This window comes from Bufo gargarizans, chromosome 4 (assembly GCF_014858855.1).
Source record: "Bufo gargarizans isolate SCDJY-AF-19 chromosome 4, ASM1485885v1, whole genome shotgun sequence".
Taxonomy (NCBI): domain Eukaryota; kingdom Metazoa; phylum Chordata; class Amphibia; order Anura; family Bufonidae; genus Bufo; species Bufo gargarizans.
In genome coordinates, this window is record NC_058083.1 from 521,134,729 (window position 1) to 521,156,247 (window position 21,519).

At 47.3% G+C, this 21,519-nt stretch overlaps 1 protein-coding gene across 2 annotated transcripts in view; it reads right to left on the bottom strand.

Annotated features, from left to right (window-relative positions):
* Nucleotides 1-472: 472 nt before the first annotated feature.
* ACBD3 (acyl-CoA binding domain containing 3) overlaps nt 473-21,519 on the bottom strand; it is a 32,057-nt gene continuing 11,010 nt past the window's right edge. The window contains exons 2-8 of one of the 2 annotated variants that reach the window (XM_044291588.1): nt 12,458-12,599; nt 11,908-12,048; nt 10,385-10,543; nt 9,736-9,910; nt 8,976-9,177; nt 8,453-8,737; nt 473-2,079 (exon numbers count right to left, since the gene is read on the bottom strand). In XM_044291588.1, coding sequence (XP_044147523.1) covers nt 1,868-2,079; nt 8,453-8,737; nt 8,976-9,177; nt 9,736-9,910; nt 10,385-10,543; nt 11,908-12,048; nt 12,458-12,599 — 1,316 coding nt within the window. In that variant the 3' untranslated portion in view covers nt 473-1,867. Of the gene's footprint in view, nt 2,080-8,452; nt 8,741-8,975; nt 9,178-9,735; nt 9,911-10,384; nt 10,544-11,907; nt 12,049-12,457; nt 12,600-21,519 lie in introns of both variants that reach the window. The other variant, XM_044291587.1, reaches the window with a different exon arrangement.

Consider the following 21,519-nt stretch of genomic DNA (forward strand, 5'->3'; position numbering starts at 1 on the left):
GCCTCCGGCTCTCCCTCAGTCCCCCCTCCTTCTTTTCTAAGATCCCGCGCGTGCGGCAGTGTTCGCGTTATCGGGAGGTTGAGCGAAGTGCGCATGCGCACTTCGCTCAATGAGGCTGAATCGAAAAGTCTGCACGGGCGCATCAGGCACAGGCCTGTGCGCACGCGCGAAATTTTAGAAAAGGAGGGGGGGACTGAGGGAGAGCCGGAGGCGTATTTCTTCACATTCAGGCGGCGCTGAAAGGATCAGAGGAGGAGCTGGGCACCAACGGCGGTGGGCGGCATGTTCAGACCGGGAGAAACGCCCTGGGCACCTTATCCTCATGAGTGACAGGTTAGATAAAAGTTTTTTTTATCAAAACGAGCCTGCGGATTTCGCATATAACACCACCATTGTAATCACAGGGGCTCCATGGACAGAACTATAGTTTTAAAAGTGGGGGTTAGAAAGTGGTGACAGAGTCCCTTTAAAATTTCAGAAAACCCTTTTAATGTTCAGAGATCTAAGAAAGCCAGGCAACAACCTTACTGTACGTGCATCGGTGGCCATATCGTTGTCCTTGACTTCGGACATCAATTTAACCCCTTCATAGAAAACCAGCATTTAAATAAAAAGTATTAGTGCAAGTCAGTATTTAAAAAGCAGTTTGGACTATCCAACAGTGGTGAAACTATAACTCCCAGCATGCCCTGACAACCTGTGGCATGCTGGGAGTTATAGTTTTGCAACAGCAGGAGACTGTGGCGCTGTGACATCTACCCTACTGTGCATTCCCCTAGACCAGAGATCAGCAACCTCCGGGACTCCAGCTGTTCTGAAACTACAACTCCCAGAATCCTGCTTTCACTTCTATAGGAGTTACAAGAACCGTCGAGTAAGTGTGCATGCTGGGAGTTGTAGTTTCACAGCAGCAGGAGTGCCAGAGGTTGCTGATCCCTCCCCTATACGATAACACAACATACTGGATCAGCTCTGCTGTACAGCATTTTACAGGTCAAATCTATCTAAACAATGCAAAAACTTGCAAATATGTCACATCCAGAGCTGCACTCACAATTCTGCTGATTTTCTGTTCCTTTCTCAGACTCCACCCTCCGCACCCCCTGCTGCAACACCGTCTAAGACAGCGCATGCTCTGCTGCGTGGCATTGTGGGAGGTGTAGTGCTTACACACTTTACATGACACAGGACAGATTATTCCATACGATTATTATTATAATTATAAACCATCTTTCATATTGTTACATATTTTACATAGTACAAGATCGAGACAAAATCATAGACTGATTGATGAGAGAACAGATAGACTTCCACCACAACCCTCCGACGCCCCCTGCTGGCGGCGGACACCGGAGAGTCTCTGACTTTGCAGCGGAGAAGAAACCATCAGTATTGAGCTAGTGATGACGCATAGACCTGTGCACACTCCATACCTTCCTCTATGCAGAGCCTGCATGGACATTTACCAGTCCTAAGGGGGGGGCACTCATTACCCTGGTACCAAACACGATGGCAGAGGGGACACCCCCCCTGGTGGCGCTTCCCATGCACACTTGTCTTACGAACAGATCATGAGATGCCGGGCGAGGCTCACTTAAAATAAGAATAATAATTAAGAACTCCATACAGGTGTGAAGACAAAAACCAAAAGGTGCAGGCGCAGCCAAATTTTTTCTTTTAACCCCTTTCGCTGTCACGGGGTGTTGTGACACTGAAAGGGTTAAATCAGAGCACGCTTGAATTAGTTTTGCGCCAAGAGCCGCCGTCCGCCACATGACGGAAAGTGGAGAAATGGGGAGGCAACACTGATTGAAAAGGATCCAGCAACACGTGATCGACTCGCTGCCCTGGCCCCTCCCACCCTCCTTTATCTAGTATAGTACACTCTGTAGTACACAGATTTTGAACGCCACAAGGAGTAAGAGTTGTCAAATTTGAGCAGGTAGACCCCTCGGCCGGGGTACTGGTGGCTGCCGGCGTACACCTCTTCGTGACAATCCCGCCTGTAGACCGGCACAATCTCATCCAGCTGAGGCTTGGTGGCGTTCTTTTTGGCTTTCTCTTCGTTGTTGGGGTTTTCTGTAATGAGGAGACAAGAGTCAGTAAGGAGGTCAGGCTACAAGACGACAGAAGAGCTAAAACAGATGGTTATAAGGGTCTTATGGTCAGACAAGTCAAGTTCGGCAGAGAACAGAGGGTTAAAGGGCATCTGTCAGCAGGTTTGTGGCTGACCCGTTAGATGTGCACTTAGTAGCTGAAGGCATCTGTGTTGGTCCCATGTTCATATATGTGCCTACGCATTGCTGAGAAAAATTATGAATACTCACCGGTAATCGGATTTTCCAGAACCCACGACAGCACCACGAGAGAGAGAGGATACGCCTACGTAGACAGGAAACCGGCAGAATAAAAGGGCGGACACTCTCCTCCCAATCCAGTGCGATATCCAAGCATCGGAGGAAGTCCGCCCACATAATGTTTAGATAACCGACAATTTTCAACTTAATACACACAATTTTATTTGTACATGCTACACCAACATGAGAATAGGAGAACTAGAAATAAACCGGAAGGGCGGGAAAATAAGGGTGCTGTCATGGGCTCTGGAAAATCCAATTACCGAGGAGTAGTGATCATTTTTCACTTCACCCACGACAGCACCACAAGTGATTTACCAGAGGAAAATTTAAGGTGGGAGAGCCGAAAGAAGCACCCCTTCCCCAAAGGGAAAAAAAAAAAAAAAAAAAAAGAAGATGAGCTCAAATCAAGCCGATAGTGCTTAAAAAAGGTTGTCGCTGCTCTGCAAATGTCCTCTACGGGGACTGAGGATCTCTCTGCCGGGAGGTGGCAACTGCCCTGGTAGAACGTGCTTTAAGACCCACCGGAGGAGATAAACCAAATGAATAGGCCAAAGAAATGGCAGAAACAATCCATCTTGCGATGGAACCTTTGGTGGCCGCCTTTCCCTTATTTACTCCTTGGAAGAGGACAAAAAGAGTGAAGAAGATTTGCCAGGTTTCAGTGCGAGACAGATAATTAATCAAAGCTCTTCTTACATCTAATCAATGAAGCGACTTTTCATCTTCTGACCTCGGGTTCTTAAAAAAAAAAAAAAAAAAGTAGGAAGGACAATTTCATGAGACCTATGAAAACTGGAAGCTACTTTTGGAAGAAAAAAAAAGCAGGATCCTGACGAATCAACGCCTTATCTTCCAAAACAGTGGTGTATGAAGGGTTAATGGATATGGCTTGGATTTCAGTAACCCTATGAGCTGAAGTTAATGCTATTAGATGACATGATTTCAAGGTAAGACAATTTAATGGAGCTGGTATCCAACTGTTCAAATGGTGGCAGAGTCAAGGCCTTTAAAACTAAGTTTAGGTCCCATGGAGGGGGTCTATGGGAGGTTATCGGGCGGATCTGGCTACTGCTCTAAAGATTCTTGAAACCCATGTGCATCCTGCAATATCTTGATCAAACTAGGCAGAAAGAGCTGAAACTTTTAAAAAGGTACTACCTGCCAGACCTAGTTCTAATCCCTTTTGAAGAAATTCTAAAACTAGATGAATGGGAGCAGAAGAGGGAATTTCTTTAAACTGGATACCTGAAAACAAAGGTTTCTGCCAAATTCTAGCACAAATGGCCACCGTCACCTCTTTCCTACTCTTAAGAAGAGTAGAGATCAAGGCATCAGAAAATCCCTTCCTACCTAGTAAGTACATTTTAAGTTCCAGGCAGTCAGATGGAGATTTTTTTTATATCGGGGTGGAAAACTGGACCCTGGTTCAATAGGTTCCGGTTCTCTGGAAGTACCCAAGGATCTGAGACCGACATGATCCGAAGCCACGTGAACCACGATCTCCTCGGCCAAAACGGGGCTATGAGGATAACCCTTGCGCCATCTTCCCTGATTTTTCTTAGGACTCTTGGAATCAATGGGATCGGAGGAAAGACGTAGGCTAGGGGAAAACTCCAATTCTGGAGAAAGGCATCTATCCCACAAGGGGATCCCCCTGGGTCTAGGGAAAAGAAATTCTGAACCTTCTTGTTCTGGAAAGTTGCAAAAAGGTCTATTATTGGATGATCCCAGAGAACCATTATTTTCTCGAAAATGGACTGGTTCAGACTCCATTCGTTCTGAGATAGAAAATGGCGACTCAAAGTCTGCCTGTCCATTTTCCACCCCCCTATGTACCGCTGAGATTGAGGCACACTCTTTTTCTGCTAATAAGAGGATTTTCTGGGCTTCCTGCATCAGAATTTTGCATCTTGTGCCCCCTTGTCCGTTCAGATAAGAGACCACCGTTTTGTTGTCAGTCATAATCCTGAGATTTCTCCCTCTTATTCTTGGAAGGATCGACCTCATTGCTAGACCTACTGCTGTCAGTTCTATTAGGTTGGAGGATCCCCTTTTTGGACGTCCCCCCAAAGACCCTGAAGGGAGATCCCCTGAATATGAGCCCCCCACCCCTAGGGGCTTGCATCCATGGTTAGACATACCAGGTCTAACCTCCATGGAACTCTCTGAATCAAAGTTTTTTCTCTTTAACCACCATGCTAAGCTCAGGAGAGTTTGGTCTGAGAGTCTTATCTTTGAATCTAGGGAGTCGTTCTTTTTCCAGAAATGTATGTTGCCAGAAGAAAAGGTCAGTCATATTCAGGAGAGAATTAGAAATCTAACCAGAAACCCAGTGGTCTCTATGAGGAAGGGAATGTCTATCTTGGGGTCCCTCACGTCATGTATCCCGGCGTTAAGATGGGCACAACTTCACTCAAGGGTTCTCCAGTGGGAAATCCTTTCTTTCTGGGAAGATGAGTCTAGGATCAATCCCAAAAAAGTCTGAATTCTGGAAGGAAGAGGCTTTGACTTTTCTAGGTTTAAAGACCAAGCCTAACCTGTCTAGAATTTCTGATACCGCTCTTCCACAGGCTTCCTCTGTTTTTCCTACTATTAAAAAAATCGTCCAGGTATGGTTTAAAAAGAATAGATTTTCTCTTATATGAGCCGCCATCTCTGCTATTATTTTTGTGAAGACCCCTGGAGCGATGGAAAGGCCAAACGAGAGAGCCTGGAACTGAAGATGTTGTAGCTGCCCTCCTATTTTTACTGCAACTCTTAAGAATTTTTGATGTCTGAGGAAGATTGGAACGTGATAGTATGCATCCCTGAGATTGAGTCCTGCCATGAAACAGTGAGGAGGAGGGTTTATTACTGATCTTATAGTTTCCATTTTGAATTTTTTTAAGTTTATTATTGTTCTGAAAGAACCATCTTTTTTTTTTTTTTAAACTAGAAATAGGGGAATAAAATCCCTCGCCGCCTTCTCCCTTTGGCACAGGAACTAAAACAGATTTTTTTTGACTAATTTTAGTACTTCTTTTTCAATAGCAGAAATTCCTTGAGCCGGAGTCTGAATTTTTGTTATTAAGAATTTTACTGGAGGGACCATACGAAATTCTAGTTTTAGTCCAGTGAGAATTGTGTCTAGAATCCACGAGTTGCAAGAAATCTAGGACCCGGCGGAAAAAAAAAAAAAAAAAAAGCTTTAATCTGACTTCTGGCGTCATTGCTAATCCCGTTACTTTTTGTCTCCAAAGGGTTGGCTGAAAAAATAATTTCTTCCCTTTCTTTGGTTTCTAAATCTATCCTCCCTTGATTTTTTATATCATTCTCGACTATTCCTAAAGGGACGAAAAAGACGGCTAAATTTATTCCTCGATGAAAAGGAATCCTGGAAATCTTTTCGTTTTATCAAAATATATATTATAGATCATCCAGCGTCAGCCCAAAAAGGTATTCCCCCCCCTTCACATGGAACACTACGTAGCTTGTTTTTTGATGGGAAGTCACCAACCCAGTTTTTTAGCCAGAGCGCTCCACGGGCAGAATTTGATAAAGCGGTGGATCTAACAGAATCAGTCAAAGCATCTGCCAAGAAATCTGACGCCTTCTTCGTAGTAGGCAAGGACGCTAGTATTTCTTCTCTGGGACATTTATTTTTTAATTGACTTTTCAGCTCATAGAGCCAGACCATAAGGGAACGGGCCGTACATGTGGAAGCTATACTTGGTCTGAGTGAAGACGGAGACGCCTCCCAGGCTCCTTTTAAAAAAGACTCAGCTTTTTTATTTAAAGGGTCCTTTAGTACTCCCATCAAAGGGAAGGGCAGTTTTCCTAGAGACTTTAGATGTAGCTACATCTATTCTAGGCACCTTATCCCAAGTAGCACAGTCCTCTATAAAAGGATATTTTTGCTTAAGGTTTTTTGAAAAAATTTTCTGTTAGGTTTCTTTCACTGCCCTTTAAGTAAGGCTGGTACATTCTTACGTACCGGGGAGGCGCTGTGGTGTTTGGATTCTAGACCCCCAAACATAACATCCTGAATGGACTTTGGTTCTTTTATCTCTTCAATGCCCATTGTGGATCTTACGGCTTTTAAAAGCCTATCCGTATCTTCTATTGGAGAACATGGTTTGCCGCTTATCTCGCCTTCCTCAAAACAAGATAGGGACGAATTTTCAGAAGGCCAATATAAGGTGGAGTGCATTTCATCTTTTTCAGAATTAGATGAAAAACTCCTGTGCGGTATTTATCCGCCTCAACTTTGGATATCTTGTACCGGCTGCTTTCTTAGAGGATAGAGAGGAATTCACTTCTGATCGACGCCTGACGGTGATTCCTCAGCCACCGTTCTTTCAACACAACTCTGACACATCCTATTCTCCCTCTCAGGCGGTAAAACAGATTTACAAAGACCACACTCTTTATTATTTTTTGAAACGACCTTCCTAGGCTTTGCCTGAAAACACATTTAGGTATCAGAAGAGAAGTAGGACTCCATATGCCCCAGAGCACTCACCCCTCAGAAGTACCAGGGTTGGAGGGACTCCAGACTCCTCAGTGCATTTCTCCTCCGCCTCCATGCTTCCCACCGGACCGCCAAGCCAGAAACTCTGATTAGGACGCCATCCTCCTGCTTACAGAGCACTCTTCTCATACGCGCTCTGTGATGACATCACCGCTCCCCCCGCCGATCCGCATGTTTTCCCCGGCCTCTCCCCTTGCCGGAAGCTTCTCCTTCTCCCCCTGTGGCCAGGAAGTCCGTGCATCTAGCGCATCAGCGACGCCACGCCAGGCACACAACACTCCAGCACCCAAGATGCTCCCTCTGGAGACTTGCTGTGCCTCTGCCCGTCCCCACCAGCGCACCAACCGATGCTGCTTCTTACCTCTGGGAACTGCAGGTATTCCCCAACCCTATTCCAGCCTAAAAACTGGGGTCAGCATAAAAGAAAACTGCAGGCTTTCCCAGAGACAGGAAACCACACTGAATTGGGAGGAGAGTGTCCGCCCTTTAATTCTGCAGGTTTCCTGTCTATGGGGGCAGAACCTCTCTCTCTCGTGGTGCAAGGAAAAAAAATTATAGTTTTAATATATGCAAATGAGTCTCTAGGAGCTACAGGGGTGTTGCCATTACAACTAAAGGCTCTGCTCTCTCTGCAGCTGTCACACCCTTTGCCCGGGCTAAGCATTATGACGTTTTCACTGCCTGGGCCTGTCAAAGTGCAGAGGGCGTGGCAGTTGTAGAGAGAGCTCAGCCTCTAGGTGTAATGGTAACGCCCCCGTTGCTCCTAGAGGCTCATTTTCATATATTAAAACTTCAATTTTATCAGCAATGTGGACACATATGGACATGGGACCAACACGGATGTCTTTTCCATATTTGGTTGGGGGGGGCAAAACATAAGCAAGGGGCTGAGGCTTAATCTTTGTGCCCTACTGCAGAGGGAAGAGGCTCCTGCTGCAGCCACCTGTCTTATAGCTAAGCACAAGGCAGTGAGGAGCAGGAGGGGGACATAGCTGATCTCCTGGGACACACAGAAGACTAATCTGTGGTGGGTGGCCACACGTGGATTAGTCTAATTGAATCGGACAAAATCGGCGGCAAGTATAACTGCAAGTCCTCAGCAACAATCCGAAGGTCAGCCTTGGATTTATTTCTGCCATGGATTCGACCGCTTTAATATAACCTCATAGAGAAGCGCTTTGTAGGCGAGACCCTCTTTCCACTGAGACCATCCTAATAGTCTGGATTGGTGGGAGTCTCTTTAGACGGCCAGTTTAGATCTTACAGGCCATTCCCTGGGTGGATAAAAAGTTTCTGAAAGTTTAATGTTTAACCTGTGAAAACCATGCAGCCATGGCTAAAGCGCATGCTGAGAGTTGTAGTTTTGCAAGACCTGGACAGGCTGGAGACCACTGTCCTATTAGCGCCCCTTTGATTTCTATGCACAGCTCAGGGGCCATGACAATGTGATGTGCGTGTGGAGACCCACCCCCCGATAAGACCCGGGGGTTGGGGGTCTATGCAGACAGCCTGTGCTATAAATATTACAGTAACGCAGCAGGGGAACAGGAAGGGGTCATATAACAATCACAGAGTAACGAACCTTCATCCTCCTCCTCGTCCTCGCTGGACTCGCTGACGTGCACACTCACAGTCGTGTTTGGGGAGTCTGTCCATTCAAAGTAAACCCCAAAACCAATGTCAAAGTTATCCGTGGCAAACTCCCAGAAAAGATAGGAGCCCTCCTCGTGTGTGGGGACGCGGACTGTGACCACCTCTCCTCTTCCCACGGTGATGACCGAGTCCGCGTCTTGCCGGATCTTCTCTTTGAAGTCTTTAATTTGGGGTCTTGTCCACATAGAAGGAGCAGCGATGACCGGCGTGGACTCTGCTGTGACAAAAGCAGACGTTAACAACCAAAAGTAGCCCTGTACCCCCCTGCAGGGATTTCTAGTACCGAGAGGAGTAAGCGCCGCAGACTTATGTTCCTCATGTCGGGGTACCATGGCTCTATATCTAGGAGAACTGGGCAGATAACTCATGGACAGACTGTCCCCCAGATAAACACAACTTTAGAGGTACATTGCGTCCACACCTAAAATCAGACGCTGTCTATGGGGACGCACCTTTAGGTCCATTCTCCAGCAGGTCCTCCAATGGGTCGGCCTCCAGTTCTGTCTCAGTGCCGTCTATGTGTGGATGAGTTTGCCCGTTGACCGAGGGGGATTCTCCGGACCCTGTGACAGTTCCCGTGTTCACCTTGGCTGGAGAAGTTACTGGAGAGCGGCTTCCTGCTGACAGCGCCTCCTGTTGTTTCTGTAAGGCCGCCTGTAGGGGTGGAAATCAGATGATACGTGTGAGAGGGCAACAATACGACGACCAGCCCTGCGTGGGCCACAAAGGGGTTTTCAGGGACATCGATATCTGACTGGCAGGAGTCCAACTCCCGGAACTGAGCCGTTAGGCGGCCTCTTCATACTCCCACTATAATCTTATGGGGGTCACTGGGTAGTGCCCACGAGACCACTATGACATATGTCAGTCAACATTTAAAGGATTACATTTTTGGTAACATGTATGGTGGAACTGTAGTTTATAATCACTGGGTCCTTGCCGTAACAGCGACTCCCCATGTACTTCCTGCAGAGCTGCTGTGTAAAGCATTGGGGTGAGGGCATCAGCCATATTTCAGACTTCAGTGCAGCAAAGCCTCCAAATGATTTACTGATCTACAAATCCTCATGCACGCTGCGTCTAATTCATGGGCAATTCCTCCTACAACCTGTATGTGAAATGCAGCAGTTTCTCCTGAGATGTTCTAAGCCTTGATTTGGGGAGGGGGTCAGTGAGGAATCTCTTTGGAGGTCTATGTGATGGCGCCTCTACCTGTTGCTGGGCGAGCTGCACTTGGTAGAGCTGCTGCATGTACTGCTGGTAGTGCTGCTCCTGCAGTTGTCGGATCAGGATCTGTTGTTGCTCGAAGTTCCCCGGGTATTGCTGGGCCGCATACTGCTGAAACTGCACGGCGGTCTGGGAGTTCAGAGCAGCCATGATCTGCTGCCTGGAGGAAAACGGAAACGGGATTTAGATGCGAGACAATGCACGCTCCTGCTGAGAAGCCTCCTGCTGTGCAGAGATTGAGCTGAAGCGTGACTGCAGTGCTAAAATGATGGCGGCCCCCGGCTCATTCACAACCCAGGGCTGCAAGACAAATCCACTAATGTGAGTACATTGGCCCCCGAGACCAGACCATGTGCAGTCTGCAGGGAGACACGGCGTTATATATCAGCCAGTCATGCGAGCAGATCGGGCGCCGCTGCTCCTTACAGGCTTTCCAAAATCCCCCAAGATATCCATATGAAGGGCGTAGTACGAGGACAAGCAACCTGCAGCACTCCAGCTGCTGTGAAACTACAACTCTCAGCATGCAAACTTACTTGGCTGTTCTTGCAGGAGGATTCTGGGAGTTGTAGTTTGAGAACAGCTGGAGTGCCGGAGGCGTATATAAGAGATGACTCCTGATGGGAGTACTTACTTCTGCTGCTCCATTCGAAACCGCTCATCCTCTGCACGCATCCTCTCCTCCTCCTCCCTCCTCCGTCTCTCCTCCTCCTCTTTCCTCCGTCTCTCCTCCTCCCGTCGCAGGCGCTGACGCTCCTCTTCTTCCCGCCTTCTCCGCTCCTCCTCCTCCCTCCTGTAAAAAAAAAATCAGCAGATGATGCTTTACAAGACATGGACAGCAGCCTGTGGAAACCATTGCTCTACCCCCGGGTGATGCACGCTGGGCAGTTTTTTTTAGCAATGCCAGCTACGATCAGCGAATCCAGCCAAGCGGCATTGTCTGCTGGAGTATGAAATTCACTTATGCCATCAGAGTCTCAGACTGCTCTTCTGTCCCCCATGCTTTACCCTGCAGTGTGGATTCTGTAATGCTGAACTTATAGGATTTAAGAAATTATATGAGGGGGCATTTAATCAAACTAGATTAGTAAATTCTTGGTGACAAACTCCGCACAATGCTGTAGAATATGTTGGCACAATCTAAAATCACTATACTTGACTTTTTTGGGCCAGAAACAGCGCCACCTCCATCCTGTATCTGGTATTGCAGCTTCATTAAATGAAATGATGTTGATCTGCAATACCACTAACACCCTGTAGAAAGGTGCGGTCCTGTTTCTTGAAGAACGCTGTCATTTTTTTTATTTTATAATCCTGCACCATCCTGACTGGGAAAGGATGAAATAGTGGAAAATAATCGTCTGGTGACTCAACGCAGTGACTCCAGGAGAGATCGACCCGCCGGATCAAAGACTGCTGGAAGTGGTGCCCTAAAACGGGTCACCATCGGCACCAGATGTCCCCCTGAGAGACTGGGACGGCAGTGACCTGCGCACGGCCCGAGACCCCGGCTCAAGGAACCACGTGAGAACTGTCAATTGGGTTTCCAATAGTTCCCAGCGATTCACAGGCTGCAGATCTTCCCCTTTAAATCAGTCACTGCAGTGCTCGGACTATCCGGATGCCAGACTAAAGGAATCTAACAGCGTAATCATATGTAGGTGCCATTGGGGCAGGGTGGGGGAGGAACGCAAGCAAAAGGAGTCCTGGGAATTGGACTATTTCGGTCGCTGTATTTTTCCGCCTGCCCGAGGGGACATCGCCGTCCCGGAGGAGATTCCGATTATGTAAGATCATTATGGCATTGCTATAAAAATAAAAACAGAAGCCGTATCTGAGCAGCAGATGTTGTGAGACGGTACAAATCACTGCTACAGTGAAATTCCTTTAGTCTGGCAACCAATAATCCGGCACAGCACTGCTACATACATGACCTTATAAATTTCCTCAGACAGCAGGACATTGATATTTTCTGTCTTGTTCACGTCACTTTTTTTTTTTTTTTTACGGTAATAAAATATCGCGACGCGTGAAGAAGCCCTTCTACTAGGTCTCTGGTCTTCTGGAAAGGGCGTGAACCAGTGATACATGTTTCTATAACCGCCCGATAATCCAGCAGGTATCCTGTCCCCTGGATTACAGGACTCAGGGCGTTACCTCTTTCGCTCTTGCTCTTCTTTCTCTATTTTGTGGGAGGTGACGTACGGGGAGAAGAGGTGGCAGCAGGTGTTCAGCAGGGTGACAAACTCCGTCATGGCTTCTTGCTTGCTCAGGTTGCCCAGGGCGGCCCATTCTTTCCTGTGAGGACAAACACGCAGTGTGAACGGCGCTTGGCAGGAGCACGCTTTTTTAGGCAATGTACCATGACTTTTTAATATACCATACTTGTAAGAACTCTGCTTGCTGTCAACTTTGAGTACAGACTTTGAGTTTGTTACACTTGTATACGGTCTACACCGCCCTCTGCGAGGGGCAGAGTCTGGACTCCTGTGCTGATACACTGCAGCAAACTATCAGTACAGGAGAGATTTGTGCCTTCCATCTGTAGGTTATGAAGAAGAGGGGGGCGTGGGTGGAGAGACGGAATGATGCCTGACTGCAGGATCAGACTACACAGGGCTTGTTTGTAGTCTGTTACCATGGAGACGCATAGAAAACAGTGAATGCGTTACATAGAATGGAAGGAATGAAACAAACTGCGCTTTACCTCCGATCATTGCCCAGAACATCGAAGAAGCCGACCTCAGGGCAGGTGTCCGGGTTGTAGGGCCCCAGGAGAACTTGTTTGTGCAGCGCCACCAGCTTCAGCTTCTCTTCGTAGGTTGGGTGGAAAGCCTTCCCGTCCTTCTCTGTCAAGAAACCACAAAGGGACAGCAGTTAGAAGAAGCATCATGTGTTCACTGAGCGATAGCAGATAACACGATTCTCCAGGAGATAAGCAGTGCTGGAAGGAAATGGCAGCTCCTTATACCCCTACATCATGTGTGCGAGTTTAAGGGGTTGTGTCAAATCCTCAGGATAGGTCATCAATGACATTGGCGGGCGTATTGCAGCCCGGGTACATTCACTTGAATGGGACTGAGCTGGGCTTCGGCCACGTGACCGATGAACGTGACATCACTGGCCTAGGAATAGGCTGCGCCACGGCCTCTTCATACAGCTGATCTTCGGGGGTCCCGGGAGTCGGACCCCTGCCGATCTAATACTGATGACCTTGGCATCTCTGCCACCTAGGTGCAAACTCAGCCAAATATTGTGATGAAAGCATTTCATACAGGGACAAGACTCAGTGTTCCGCCATAGAATGCTCCAAAGTAAGAGGAATTGTGAAATTTGCAATGTGACCAGTCAGATGCCTGCAACATGTGAACACGGCCTAAAGCAAATGACCCCAACCACTAGAATCCAGTCATCAGGCGCTGGTATGAAATGGCCTTCATCATCCGCATCACTGGGATTAATGAGTCACATCGTTACTTGGAAATGCAATAAAGCCACCAACATAACACAATACCAGAAGAACCTGCCCAATATTCCCACGGCAGAGGGAGAGCGGCCGCGTCCTCCGGATTGTTGTGCCTTTTCATAGGTGTTTAACATTTATATCAAAATATCCTATTATAGTGGATGTGATTACCTATGAGAGGCCATGTTGTGTTATATTCACCATTGTGTATGTATTTTAAAATAGGCTGAAAGAGGCTCATGGAGAGGACACAGTTCATATAATTTCTTCTCTGTAGATGCACCAGTCTGAGAAGAGTCATTCTTGTCTCCTTATAAATTTATGACTGAGATAAGGATATTTTCTAGAGGAATCTGGTACTAATTATCCCTATGGTTTAATGTCTATTGATGAAGCAGAAAATCTGTGATGTATGTGTATAAATGAACATTAAATTTTAAGTATAAGATAATCAACAGGACATATATAGTTTTGTATTGTTGAATATTATGAAGGACGTCAATGCATCTATTATCTTATATATTTCTCACTAGGAACGCATACACTCCTAAAGCATGATGAGAAGAATTTAAGTGTAAAATTTTGTTAATAAGAGTTATTTTAACTAACAATCAATTAACCGTTGGAGTAACAGAGGAGACACACATGTCTGTGAGGGTACAACGTCCATTATATTCTTATCGATACCTAAATTTTCAGAGTATGGGAAAAGTCTAAATAGTGCCACAAAGTCTATGCCTTAATGGGTTTATGTGTCAAAGATAATCCCTTAGCTCTGATTTAGGATTCCATATATTATGTGTATAGAATGTAAGAGAAATCAGACCTGGACAGTTAACCCTTAATAGTGATGATGCTAGTAGCTTATGCAATAGTGCCACCTAGGTATGAATAGGTAACATTGCACTAACAGCTGAAATGCATTCTGGGTGATAACTTGACATCACAGTCATTATCATATGTACACGCCTAACCGACAATGATTGGAAAACTCAAAGTTAGGATGATGTGTCTAACTGATAAGTTTGTGATCATAAACCCCACACACACACACACACACACACACACGAAGGGGGGGGGGGGACGAACAACAGAGAACACAGAAACAAAGAAAGACAGGAAACACAACCCAGGAGAAAATCCCAATGATTAGAACGGACTTTTGAGCTGACTTCCCATAGACTCTGCATATCATCTGCACTTTATTATGTGTATTACCGTATTTTTCGCCCCATAAGACGCACTTTTTCTTCCCCCAAAATGGGGGAGAAATGCCCCTGCGTCTTATGGGGCGAATGCGTGGAGTTTTACATCGCTGCCAGCGATGTATCAGTGAGCGGGGAGGGACTGGGAGGAGCTGGGGGCCGGCAATAGCGGCGGGGCGGTGCAGTCAGTGTAGTATAGCACCGCCCCGCCGCTCTGGTATACTAATATAAGAAATCATATTGAAGTAATAGTTATTAAACATGTCCCCCAACTGCTATTACTACCTTCCCTCCTAATCGCTGCTGTAGAATTCAGGCCAGTCAGGCGGGCGGCAGCGTAACTCGTGTCACGTGCCTGCGCCGCCTACTTTATGAATGAAGTAGGCGGCGCAGGCAAGTGACGTCAGTGAGACGCGCCGGCCGGCCGTCCTGCCGGTCTGATTTCTACAGCAGCGATTAGGATGAACGGTAGTAATAGGAGTTGGGGGGCATGTTTAATAAATATTAATTCAATATGACAACTTATATTTTGTGCGGCGACGGGCGGGGGGGGGGGGGGGGTCGACAGTTCAGATTGCGATCTGTGGATGGCACTGTTACAGGGGGGGGGGGGATCTGTGAATGGCACTGTTATGGGCTAGGGGGGTCTGTGCATGGCACTGTTATGGGCTGGGGGGTCTGTGGATGGCACATATATAACAGTGCCACCCACAGACCCCCCCCCCAGCCCATAACAGTGCCATCCACGGATCCCCCCTGTAACAGTGTCAGCCACAGACCCCCCCCTGTAACAGTGCAAGCCACAGATCCCCCCCATAACAGTGTCCGTCATCCACAGATCCCCCCCCATAACAGTGTCCGTCATCCACAGATCCCCCCATAACAGTGTCCGTCATCCACAGATCCCCCCATAACAGTGTCCGTCATCCACAGATCCCCCCATAACAGTGTCCGTCATCCACAGATCCCCCCATAACAGTGTCCGTCATCCACAGATCCCCCCATAACAGTGTCCGTCATCCACAGATCCCCCCATAACAGTGTCCGTCATCCACAGATCCCCCCATAACAGTGTCCGTCATCCACAGATCCCCCCATAACAGTGTCCGTCATCCACAGATTCCCCCCTATAACAGTGTCAGTCATCCACAGATTCCCCCCTATAACAGTGTCAGTCATCCACAGATTCCCCCCTATAACAGTGTCAGTCATCCACAGATTCCCCCCTATAACAGTGTCCGTCATCCACAGATTCCCCCCTATAACAGTGTCCGTCATCCACAGATCCCCCCTATAACAGTGTCCGTCATCCACAGATCCCCCCTATAACAGTGTCCGTCATCCACAGATCCCCCCCATAACAGTGTCCGTCATCCACAGATCCCCCCCATAACAGTGTCCGTCATCCACAGATCCCCCCTATAACAGTGTCCGTCATCCACAGATCCCCCCTATAACAGTGTCCGTCATCCACAGATCCCCCCTATAACAGTGTCCGTCATCCACAGATCCCCCCCATAACAGTGTCAGTCATCCACAGATCCCCAGTAATAGTGCCATCCACAGACCACCATTAGTTCCAAACCCACAGCACACCTTTTGGTTAAAAATGTTTTTTTTCTTATTTTCCTCCCCAAAAACCTAGGTGCGTCTTATGGGCCGGTGCGTCTTATAGGGCGAAAAATACGGTATGTGTAGTATTGATTAAATTAATTAGCCTGATATTTAGCAACTCCCTGCTTTATTGCGGATGTGTAATGTTACATGTACTACATCAATATTATCACTATTCAGCAAAGATGCATATTACTGAATAAAAGATCCAATATTAATATCAGAGAGAATCCCTGATTGGAATATTCATTCCATAGTCATATCAGGCTTGATAATTTATAACTTATGCAGCAATACTACCAGATATCAGAGATTTGTCATAGTTTGAGCAGAACAAGGGTTTGTATCTCTCATCATTATTGAGTATCTCTCATAATTGTAGTTGAGACGGTTGTATTACATTTTATGTTTGAGAGGTGATGTGGAACGCTGGTATTCTGTTAGAATTGTGGGTACTGCATATCACTGTGTGTTATGGCATATTATTGAGTTTTTCGATTGATTAAGCTTTGATTGTATTCTGAGTTATTGTACAATAAATTATTTATATTCTTGCATAGACACTTGTACCTTATTTTACCGATTGCACAAAATAATTAAATAACGACTATCTCTTTTTGAGGTGTTTTATATGTCCACCTCTAGGATCAATTCCCTTTTTTCCTTTGATCCCATCTTTTATATAAAGCATTTGCTTTATATCCCCGACAGGATATCTCCTCCTGCTCCGGCCTACAAACAACGAGCTGCGCAGATCAGAGGGAGAACGAAAAAAAAAAAAAAAAATAATCATACAGGACGCACTTCTCTTCCCAATCCAAATGTATGTAACTGTGGGCAGGCATGTATGTAGTGCTTATGTATGTGACAAGAGGCGTGCAGGCATGTGTGCATAAAACAAGACTGATGCGTGCATATATAAGGATATGTATGTGTGTATATACATATTAGTGTATGCATGTACAAATGTGTATGCATGTACGTGTTTGCACACATACGTGTGTGTGTGTGTGTAAGCTGTAGCGTTATGAAATCCAGGAGGAAACAACTGGCCGGAGTACACCATATCTGGCTTTGCCAGACACCGCCAGATCCCCACTGACTATAACAGGATGGGACGGTGACCCGGGTGGTTTCCGGCATAAATGCTGCACGCAGCGGTTTTTGTCTGGCCAACAGCCGGGATTTATGCTGGAACAGGAATAACTCTAGCGTTATTAAAGATGCAGATGGCGGCTACACCACTGATATATGTATATACGTGTATGTTCAGATGTAGAAGGCGCTAAATTACCTACCATGGTGCTCCAGGCACCGTCATAGCTTGGCAGAGTATATGACGGTTGGCACAGGCAGGCTGCGGTAACAGTGTGGGGAGTTTAGCTCTTGCTACCTCTGGTTGTGTACATGCAGTGTATGAGCACGTGTTCATATGTATATAAGGGCTCATGCACACGACCGTATGTATTTTGCGGTTCGAAAAACACGGATCCGCAAAAGATCTAGATGACGTCTGTGTGTGTACCGTATTTTATGAAACTGAACAGTTCTATTCTTGTCCGTAATGCAGACAACAATAGGACATGTCTATTTTTTGCAGGACGGACATGCAGACATACGGAAACAGAATGCACGGAGTCATTTCAGGTTTTTTACGGCCCCACTAGGGGCCACAAAAAAAAAAAAAGAAACGGACACGGAAACCAAATACGTTCGTGTGCACGAGTCCTAAATGTATGTAGGCATGCGGTCACTAGGCCTGTGGCTTGCTAGGAATAAAAGCATATTCTGCACTAGAAACACAGCTCCTGAATTTTTCCCGCCCCTTACTTACGGGCTTTAACTTTTACACTGTCTGATACAACATGGAGACCGGATGCACTTTCATCCAACGCGCGACTCGCCATCTGCCATTTTGTCTCTAGTGTGGCAGCCAAATCTCTAGATTGACGAATACAGTCGAGTTTTGCTGCATGAAATATCGTGAGTACACAGCTCTGCTACATCTGACCGTAGTGGTACTCAGATACGCACTATATCGTCCGCGGTATCATAGATAAGGCTGCCGCTCTGCACAGTCTGTACCTAACAGAATTCAGAGACGTGTCCTGCAGCGAAGGTCACATGACTCTAGGATGGACGGCGGGTGCGAGACCCGAGAGTAGTCATCAGCTTTCCCCCAGGGTGAACAGACCAGTATGAAGGGCCCCCGCCAACTGCATAACTTATCCCAGAAGTCTTAATTAGTGACGATTCACTGCCCTGAAGAGCGCGGCCGGGAACACAATGTCACATGGACGGGGAACAGCTGCGCCCGTCCCCACCGCAGGGTCACATCTTAAAGACACAACCTTCTAATTTACTTCACATTTCTATTTCTCATCATCTGTAAGAATCTGCTTGCTGGCAGTAAATAAAGACTTGTACAGAGCTTGGGGATTGGGGAAACTGTATCCAATACAATGTATCAGTGCAGGTGACTTGTAACAAATCATCGGGAGAGAGATTTATGCCGGATCGAATACTTTGTAGAAAAACCTGCTGCGAGATGGACAATGTCTGCACCAATTTTAGCCTCTGCAGGGGCGTGTCCTTTTTCAGGGGGTGTGCACTTTTTGCTGGCACTCACTTTCAATCACAGCTCAGGGGTTGTGTCCTTTTGGGACAGCTCTCTCCCTATCAGAGCTCAGGGGGCATGACTTTTCAGCTACAGCTCTCTTCCTATAACAGCTCATGGGACGTCCTTTTTGATTAAGCTCTCTCTCCCTATCACAGCCCGGAGGTCTGCCCTTTTCTGCTGCAGCTCTCTCCCTAAGACAGCTCAGAGGGAATTTCCTTTCTGCTGCAACTTTCCCAATCACAAGTCAGACGGCATGTTCTTTCAGCTACAGCGCTATCCCTATGACAGCATCAGCAGAAAGAACTTGGCCCATGAGCTGTCTCCCTGTGTCAGCTCAGTGGGCGTGTTCATTCCTCTGCAGCTCTCTCCCTGTGTCAGCTCAGTGGGCGTGTTCATTCCTCTGCAGCTCTCTCCCTGTGTCAGCTCAGTGGGCGTGTTCATTCCTCTGCAGCTCTCTCCCTGTGTCAGCTCAGTGGGCGTGTTCATTCCTCTGCAGCTCTCTCCCTGTGTCAGCTCAGTGGGCGTGTTCTTTCCTCTGCAGCTCTCTCCCTGTGTCAGCTCAGTGGGCGTGTTTATTCCTCTGCAGCTCTCTCCCTGTGTCAGCTCAGTGGGCGTGTCCTTTCCTCTGCAGCTCTCTCCCTGTGTCAGCTCAGTGGGCGTGTCCTTTCCTCTGCAGCTCTATCCTTGTGTCAGCTCAGTGGGCGTGTTCATTCCTCTGCAGCTCTCTCCCTGTGTCAGCTCAGTGGACGTGTTCTTTCCTCTGCAGCTCTCTCCCTGTGTCAGCTCAGTGGGCGTGTTCTTTCCTCTGCAGCTCTCTCCCTGTGTCAGCTCAGTGGGCGTGTTCTTTCCTCTGCAGCTCTCTCCCTGTGTCAGCTCAGTGGGCGTGTTCTTTCCTCTGCAGCTCTCTCCCTGTGTCAGCTCAGTGGGCGTGTCCTTTCCTCTGCAGCTCTCTCCCTGTGTCAGCTCAGTGGGCGTGTCCTTTCCTCTGCAGCTCTCTCCCTGTGTCAGCTCAGTGGGCGTGTTCTTTCCTCTGCAGCTCTCTCCCTGTGTCAGCTCAGTGGGCGTGTCCTTTCCTCTGCAGCTCTCTCCCTGTGTCAGCTCAGTGGGCGTGTCCTTTCCTCTGCAGCTCTCTCCCTGTGTCAGCTCAGTGGGCGTGTCCTTTCCTCTGCAGCTCTCTCCCTGTGTCAGCTCAGTGGGCGTGTCCTTTCCACTGCAGCTCTCTCCCTGTGTCAGCTCAGTGGGCGTGTCCTTTCCTCTGCAGCTCTCTCCCTGTGTCAGCTCAGTGGGCGTGTTCTTTCTGCTGCAGCTCTCTCCCTGTGTCAGCTCAGTGGGCGTGTTCTTTCCTCTGCAGCTCTCTCCCTGTGTCAGCTCAGTGGGCGTGTCCTTTCCTCTGCAGCTCTCTCCCTGTGTCAGCTCAGTGGGCGTGTCCTTTCCTCTGCAGCTCTCTCCCTGTGTCAGCTCAGTGGGCGTGTCCTTTCCACTGCAGCTCTCTCCCTGTGTCAGCTCAGTGGGCGTGTCCTTTCCTCTGCAGCTCTCTCCCTGTGTCAGCTCAGTGGGCGTGTTCTTTCTGCTGCAGCTCTCTCCCTGTGTCAGCTCAGTGGGCGTGTTCTTTCTGCTGCAGCTCTCTCCCTTTGTCAGCTCAGTGGACATGTTCTTTCCCCTGCAGCTCTCCCTCATTGTACCTGTCGCAACAGTAGATCCGGCTGGTGGCAGCTGAAATTCTGAACTGAGCATGTGCGACCACCTCAGCAATGTTACAGCACTGCACACAAAAATAAGGAAAAGAAGAAACAGCAGGTGGCGCTATACAAATAGATTTTTTTTTTTTTTTAATTGCTCAGTGGCTGTATTAAATTTTTTATTGCATGTCATTAGAGAAGCATTTGGGAGAGTTGGCTTGAAAAATGCAATTATTTTTTTTGTGGGAAAACACCACAAAAAAATATAAAAAACATTTCAAACGAAATGAAAAAATGAAAAAGAAAACACCAAAAATAAAGTAGTTCTAACCAATTAGAGCAGGCTTGCTCAACCCACGGCGCTCCAGCTGTTACAATACTACAACTCCCAGCATGCCTGAACAGCCTACAGCTATCAGCCTACAGCAGGGCATTGTGGGAGTTGTAGTTTAACAACAGCTGGAGGGCCTCAGGTTGAGCATCCCTGCATTAGAGGGACTTAACCTGTAGCTAATTTCCAGAGAGTGAGGGGAAACGTTTCTCAAACGGAGGCCCTGGATCCCTAACATATTCATTACGTCCAATCATCCCCACAGCACCCCCCCCCCCCCCAACCACAAAAGTACAACCGCATATAGTATATATATATAGTAACTGACGGCCCCCTGTGTATCCACCTGAAAACCAGTTTCACTAGTTTCCCTTAAAATTGGTTTCTATTTCTGCAGCACTGATGCTACTTGGACCTGAGTGGGAGTTGCCCTTTAAGCAGTCCCCAGCAGCGACAAGTCGTTCTGCAGACACTTGTGTCGCCCTATCCCCCGTGCCAGCGATGACCTGTGGCGGTCGGCAGCACGTAAACTCCCTGCGTGGTACACTGAAAAATAATTGAGTCACTCTCCCCCGTGAGACGACGACATCTTGTAACCTCTGGATCATTTTTGATGCCTGATCAGGATTAAAATCTGATATATATATATATATATAAATAAAAGATACCCTCCCTCAAGGGAGTACCAATACAGTACTGTATGTAGTGACCCCTCCTATATAACCTACTCTGGAGTGTGACTGTATGCCCCCTAGTGGCTGGGACCACAACTGCAATGTATGAATACTTGCTGCCTGCAAACGTGGTACCAAGCAGCAGAGAATACATTTTTGGCCACGGGTCTTCTGGGCTAA